The sequence below is a fragment of the Camelina sativa genome, chromosome 16 (genome assembly GCF_000633955.1).
Source record: "Camelina sativa cultivar DH55 chromosome 16, Cs, whole genome shotgun sequence".
NCBI lineage: Eukaryota > Viridiplantae > Streptophyta > Magnoliopsida > Brassicales > Brassicaceae > Camelina > Camelina sativa.
This window is the reverse complement of record NC_025700.1, coordinates 25,250,986-25,258,558: the sequence shown is the minus strand read 5'-3', so window position 1 is coordinate 25,258,558 and position 7,573 is coordinate 25,250,986. Positions and strand designations below refer to the sequence as shown.

The 7,573-nt window shown below is 35.9% G+C and overlaps 1 protein-coding gene across 1 annotated transcript; it reads left to right on the top strand.

Moving 5' to 3' along the window:
- LOC104752380 (succinate-semialdehyde dehydrogenase, mitochondrial) lies at nt 377–5,911 on the top strand. The gene is made up of 20 exons (XM_010474496.2): nt 377–613; nt 821–934; nt 1,029–1,128; nt 1,270–1,318; nt 1,571–1,658; nt 1,761–1,871; nt 2,241–2,303; nt 2,413–2,523; nt 2,861–2,926; nt 3,034–3,111; nt 3,198–3,275; nt 3,500–3,566; nt 3,646–3,731; nt 3,907–3,939; nt 4,037–4,069; nt 4,228–4,328; nt 4,456–4,541; nt 4,631–4,737; nt 5,222–5,299; nt 5,545–5,911. Exons 1-20 carry the CDS (start codon nt 512–514, stop codon nt 5,581–5,583), a joined length of 1,590 nt encoding a protein of 529 aa, XP_010472798.1. The 5' UTR covers nt 377–511; the 3' UTR covers nt 5,584–5,911.

Sequence of the window (7,573 nt, the reverse complement as noted above, 5' to 3'; positions counted from 1 at the left end):
AAAAAAAAAAAAAAAAAAAAAAAAAAAAAAGAGGACGTGACAAATGCTGCTGTTTACATGGGAGGGAAAGATCCATCTATTAATAAATTAAGGAAATTAAATATACATCAAATATATAATACGAGGAAACCCAAAGTTTTTTTTTTTTTAAAAACGAGAATTTTGTGTAGAGAAAAAAAAACGGAAGTTTTTCGAACAAACCCGGCAGATACGGTTAATGTGCCACGTGGATTACACGTCATTAATTAATTTATTCCAACCGAAAGCGGGTCAAAATAACCCACCTGTCATTTTTTGACTTTCCAATATTTTTAATGATTTTATTCCTCTTTTTAATCACACTCACTCTCATCTNCCCCCCCCCCCCCCAGGACCAGGTGGCGGAGAGTGGAGACGATATTTTATTTTACTCACATCTTCTTCTTCGTTCACCTGTCTCAATTTGATTTCGTTGCTTTTAGCTTCACCAGCTTCTCCGATCTCACACTAGTTTTTTCGTTCGACCGAGGTGATGGTAATCGGAGCAGCAGCGCTTGTAGCCATCGGCGGTTGTCGAAAGCTTGTCTCGTCGTCACATACTTCCCTCCTCCTTGTTTCTTCTCAGTGTCGCCAGGTTTAAATCTTCTCTCTATCGTTTCTTCTTTTTGTAATATCCAATATTATGACTCAATGGTTATATATCTGAATGCAATTTATCTCGATCTTGTAAGTCTCATGGTGGAAGTATATAAATATTAAGAAAGGTCAATTTTGATTTCCTCCGCTCCGATGTGTTTCTAAATAGTTTATGATGCTCGCCGTCAATTGAATTGATTATCAGATGAGTACGGACGCACAAAGCGTTTCTGAGAAGCTCAGGAGTTCTGGTCTGTTACGTACACAAGGTCTAATAGGAGGCAGGTGGATTGACTCCTATGACAAGAAGACAATTAAGGTCATTACGTCTCTGCCCCTTACTCTCTCTCTCTCTCTCTCTTGATTTTGTATTGCTTTCTGTTGACATCTTCTTACCTTGTTCTTCTTTACAGGTTAACAATCCAGCAACCGGTGAAATTGTTGCTGATGTTGCATGTATGGGAACAAAAGAGACAAATGACGCTATTGCTTCTTCTTACGAAGCATTTACATGTATGTCACCCTCCCTAGGCTTCTCCTCTTGAATAATACCTATAACTGTTCTGTCTCTGCTCAATGTTTGATGGTCGCTGAACAATGTGATGTGCTGGGGAGGGATAAAATACTTATTTTCTGTAATTCTCTTACATTCAGCTTGGAGCAGATTGACTGCTGGAGAGAGGAGTAAAGTTTTACGGAGATGGTACAAACTTTATATCTTGTAGCAATGCATACTCTTTATACATATTGTAGTGTGGATGGGGATGTTTTAGGATTCTAAGGTCAGATTAAGATCGCTATGCGGGAATGTTTTCCATGGATGTCAACTGCTCATGAAATTAGAATATAGTTTCAAGGCTTTTTAAAGATACGGGCAGAGATATGGTATCTTGCTTGAAGCTTGCTTATATGGTATAATTTCAATGGGGTTCCTACTTCGTTTCTCCAAACACAGGTATGACCTCCTGATTGCACACAAGGAAGAACTTGGACAACTTATAACTTTGGAGCAAGGAAAACCGCTAAAGGAGGCCATAGGAGAGGTAGATAATTCAGTTTGTAGTTGAGAACATTGAATGTGCCCTGTCTCAAGTGTTGCAATCGTTTCTTAAAAGCAATATATGATTCTGTAATTTAGTTTGCAGGTCGCATATGGGGCAAGTTTTATTGAGTACTATGCGGAGGAGGCAAAACGTGTATATGGTGATATAATTCCTCCTAATTTGTCTGATCGCCGGTTATTAGTTCTAAAACAGGTTTGCCGATTCTTGCTTCTAAATTCTATATATGCAGCTTTTATTTGTGAGTGACACAATTCTGCACCCTTAGCTTAACTTGGAAGTGCGTAAATAGAGATATTATTTTCCAGGCAATCTGGTCTTGGAAATCTGTGACTTTACTTTGCATTCCTACCCCCCCACCTTCACATTTTTTTGAAAATTTTCAAGTTCTGTTGCAATGCTATATGAAATGAGAACTTGGAGAACCTTAATCTTGTTTTGCGAATTCCCTTTCATATGTGGAGATTCCTAATGTACTCTTTTTCCGTGTCATGTGGCTGTATTTATTATATCACATGTTTAGTATACGCCTCAATTGCTAGAATCTCTTGATTTTCTATGCAGCCTATTGGTGTTGTTGGCGCAATTACCCCTTGGAACTTTCCTTTAGCCATGATTACTCGGAAGGTCTTGCTAGTTTTACCATTTTATTTAATCGTATTCTAATATACTATCCCAGTAGATTATGTAGAACTTCTTTTCATTAAGTTTATGTGGATGGTTGATGGTATTGCAGGTTGGCCCTGCTCTTGCTTCTGGATGCACGGTGGTTGTTAAACCATCTGAACTTACTCCCCTAACAGCTCTTGCTGCAGCTGAACTTGCACTTCAAGCTGGAGTTCCTCCGGTAATTTATATGTCTAATTAACCAGCGTATCTGGTATCCTCAAGTTTGATTTCCTAAAGTCAGGGAGCTGACCTGATATTTTGTTAAGTTTGAAAATGCTGTCTTCCGTTTTAACATTTGATTTGATTTAACCTAGCGTTTCTATTTTTGTCAATGTGGCTCCTAAACTGATTTATGACCCATTGATGTATGACTGTGTGGCTTGAAGGCTAGTTTTTAACAATGTTTCTTTTGTGCTATTGAACTGTCTGGCCTGACCATCTCTTTGGAATTTTCCCTTTTTTTTTTTTTTGTATTTGTAACATTTCATGATTCATTTGAATGGTATTTTCAACAGGGTGCACTTAATGTAGTCATGGGAAATGCTCCTGAAATTGGGGATGCTTTACTTACAAGTCCAAAGGTTTCTCTAATTATCTTTGTTGCTGTTATTTGTATATATATGCCATTAGTAATGATTCATGGTAAGTAACCTTACCAATTGACTGTTTTGTTTCTCGTGCTACTTAGGTGAGGAAAATCACATTCACAGGATCAACAGCAGTTGGAAAGAAGTTGATGGCAGCTGCTGCACCTACTGTCAAGAAGGTATGCTTAAGCAACGATATCATGCTATTTAAAAATATATTCTCCAGATCATGTATCACTGGTATCTCAACTTTTTTCTTGTGTAGGTTTCTCTAGAACTTGGCGGCAACGCACCCTCCATAGTATTTGATGATGCAGACCTGGATGTAGCGGTAAAGGGAACGGTAAGTGTTGGTCATGCGTGTTAGGGCATTGATTTCTATAAAAGATGCAAAATGTTGATCCATCTGGAAAAATTACTCGGAAGTGACAATATCCTGGTTCTTTTCCATATGAGATGTGTCTTACTTTTTATCTGGTTAATTACGTCCAGACTCCACCTTTCCGAGCTCTATAGGGATTTCCAATACCATAAAATATTGTTTACCTATTTGATCTGTGATTGCAGCTTGCAGCAAAATTTAGGAATAGTGGTCAGACATGTGTTTGTGCGAACAGAGTACTTGTGCAAGATGGTAAGTATTGGGATAGTCGACACACCCCTCCTGGATCTTGCATCCGGTATTAACATAACATGTTATATCTTTTCAACAGGTATCTATGATAAATTTGCTGAGGCCTTTTCTGAAGCGGTTCAAAAGTTAGAAGTAGGAGATGGCTTTAAGGAAGGGACAACTCAGGTAAGTCCTTTATCGATCTTATACTTCTGAGAATTTAGGCTATTTGCTATCAAATCCAGTCATCAGATCACACTATTGGTACCTCGTTTCTACGTTCTGTCAACTAGCATCCCAAGCCTCTTGTCTGCCCTTTTATTTTGCTGTAAATTTATATGTCGCTTCAACATTCTTATAGGGTCCACTTATAAACGATGCAGCAGTGCAAAAGGTACATTAGTTGTACTTTCCAGTTTCTGTTTTGGTTTCCATGTACAACAATTATATTTGATGTAGTCTTACTTACTCGTCATGCATAATAATTTCAGGTAGAGTCATTCGTACAAGATGCAGTTTCCAAGGTTTGTATTTTCTCATTTGCGTTCTTGCAATCCTTGATTTCTAAGTGAGGCAGTTCATATTTTCTAATTGTATACCATTCATTAAGACACAATTCTAGTATTCCTTCAATATGAACACTAGATGAAATATCTTATTTGTTGTTGTCTTCTTCTTACAGGGAGCAAAAATCCTTCTTGGCGGCAAAAGGCATAGTCTAGGGATGACTTTCTATGAGCCTACTGTTATCCGTGATGTTTCGAGTGACATGATTATGTCTAAGTAAGTACTTAAAGCTTCACATAATTGTAGTGTTATAGCTTTTGTTTCTCTAAAGAAATGAACTAGAAACATCTACTGTTCATCGCATTTTTGTGATCAAAAGAACTGCATGTGTTGCTTGTTCTAGGGAGGAAATTTTTGGACCCGTAGCTCCCCTTATTCGGTTCAAAACAGAGGAGGACGCTATCAGAATCGCTAATGACACAATTGCAGGTTTGTCTTCATGTAATATTAGTAACCTTCTCCTTGTATATGTCCAGTCTTGGGCTAACAAAATAAGTGGAGATGTGTTGTGTGTGCAGGACTTGCTGCGTATATATTCACAAACAGTGTCCAAAGATCTTGGCGTGTCTTTGAAGCACTTGAATACGGACTTGTAGGGGTGAACGAAGGACTCATATCAACAGAGGTAAGACCAGAAATGAAAGAATCACGTTCTCCTAATTATTTCCAGGCATTTGCTTATNAAATGAACTAGAAACATCTACTGTTCATCGCATTTTTGTGATCAAAAGAACTGCATGTGTTGCTTGTTCTAGGGAGGAAATTTTTGGACCCGTAGCTCCCCTTATTCGGTTCAAAACAGAGGAGGACGCTATCAGAATCGCTAATGACACAATTGCAGGTTTGTCTTCATGTAATATTAGTAACCTTCTCCTTGTATATGTCCAGTCTTGGGCTAACAAAATAAGTGGAGATGTGTTGTGTGTGCAGGACTTGCTGCGTATATATTCACAAACAGTGTCCAAAGATCTTGGCGTGTCTTTGAAGCACTTGAATACGGACTTGTAGGGGTGAACGAAGGACTCATATCAACAGAGGTAAGACCAGAAATGAAAGAATCACGTTCTCCTAATTATTTCCAGGCATTTGCTTATATCTTTTGATTGCAGGTGGCTCCATTCGGGGGAGTGAAGCAGTCTGGTCTTGGAAGGGAAGGATCCAAGTATGGTATGGACGAATACCTTGAGGTAACTCAGAACACCTATTTATCTCTTATTGAACTACGCTTCAGTGGATCGAATTGGTCTTATATAATATTAGAAATCCCACATGAAGACGTAATAAAGTATGCAAGGCTAGCCTTATATAGGTGGTTAGTTTTACATTTTCCGATTGCTCCCAAATGTTTTTTTTTTTTTTTAATTCTTTCTTAGCATAAAGTTGTACAAATTACTTTTCGTATGTTGAGTCTTGGCTCTTGGCTTTGACACAGATCAAATACGTATGCTTGGGAGATATGAATAGACACTGATTTGGTGTGTTAGAGAAAGCATGGAAATTGTAAGTTCGTCTCCTCCATGGCTCCACTCACATCCTTCTACTAATCAAAAAGCTCAGCCCTTGGGTTTTCTTTCTTGCTGTGGAACATAATAAGGATTTGAAGGATATTTATTATGAAATAAAGGTTCAAATGTTTCACAGTTTCAGCATGGTTTTTAGATAATATTTTGGGGTTTCCATTTTATTTATCTTTGTTTTACGTGAAATATCTGTGTAATATTTTTTTACTCCGACATTTTTGCTTGCGATATATAAAAGCCAAAAGAGTAAAAAGGCGGTGTTGTTCTTTGCTTCAGTTATTACCAATTCTTATACAAGTCGATGTGTATTTGGGTTTATTTTTCTTTTTAATTAGTATCTTCTCATATATTATAGACTTATATGTTTCATGTGACAACAAACAATGTTTAGGAGGACTATAACTCACAACAGTCAGTCGATATATCAAACTTAATGCCAGTTATTAAAATATTAATGAATTCAACAAAAAAATTCGCTCGTTTATGTTTCAAAATAGCGATAGATTTACATGGCTCTTTGCCAAACTTGGGATTTTATTTTTCTTTATCGTTTAAAAAAAATATGGGGAAAAGATAAGAAGGTTGGAAGGAATATATTCATTTCGAAGAAGAAATTCGAAAGCACCATCAAAAAAAGATGCTTGAAGTTCAAGCAACTGTGGCCTCTATTTTTTTATAAGCCGACTTACTTTATTGTCACTAAATTCATTTTCTTTCTTTCTTTCTTTTTCATAAGCTCTTAGTTTGCTTCAACAACAATTAGCTAAAAGTTAAACATCAGCTTTACTTGGTTTAAATAAAAACAAACACTTTGCTTTCTTATCATTTAAACACACTATAACATTTAGATTATAATCATCACTAAAAACATATTAATCAAGAAAGATAAGAACTTAAATGACCTTAAGGCGGACGATTTGCTAATGCTATAATGTACCACCTCATATCACTATGAATAAATTTGGTAAATAATAGTGATAATGATTGCGATCAAAAAAAAATATATGATAATAATTAGGAATAACATGTGTGTATCTTCAAAAAGGAGTAAGGGAAAAAAGTCTAGTAAACTATGTAAATGTGGCTGGCCAAGATTTATACGGTTAGCATCTATCGCGGGAGTTCTATTTTCATTTTTTAATATTGTTGGCGCAATAAGAATCTATCTTTATTCATCAAAGAGGAGAAGAATTGATTCCAATTCTCATGCAATTTGAACTTTGATTTATTATTTTAAATCTAAAAGCTAACACCATTTTCTTATTTTATCATACTCAGAACTCAGATTTGTGTGCGATAATTAATTATTTTTATTATACAAATAGTTCGTCTATATACAACATCCAAGATTTAACGTTTCTGGCAAAGAAACATATACTGTTTTAATTTACTCAAAGTAATTAATATCTGGAAAATGTATTACCATGTATAGCTGCACACATCGTCAGTCCTACAAAAGCCAAAAAGGGTTATAGCCCCAGCAAGCTTTAACCAATAAACAAATAAAAATTAATGGAGAAAAGAAGGAAAAACATATGGTAAAAACTAAAAATAAAGAATAAAAGAGCTTTAATAAGTAGAAGAAGAGGTCCCCAACATTAACACTATCTTTACACATTGATGCATAATTCTCCACGTATCAATAGTCCGTGTATGTGTGATATTCTTCTGTTATTTTTCGTTTTATTTCCGTATTCATTGACAAATATCGAGCTACATTGCATGGTTTTCCTTCATACTTAATAATGAAACCTATAATATATATAATTTTCTGATTCATTTAGACAATATTCTCTTCTTTTGTGTGTGTGTGTGTGTGCATACAACCTCAGCTATAATTCATTGACTTATTCTTATTCTATGTAAATATGCCATGGGACCTCCCACTCATATATATTAGGTTGACCATTTTACATATTTGTACATATTCACAAATTAAAA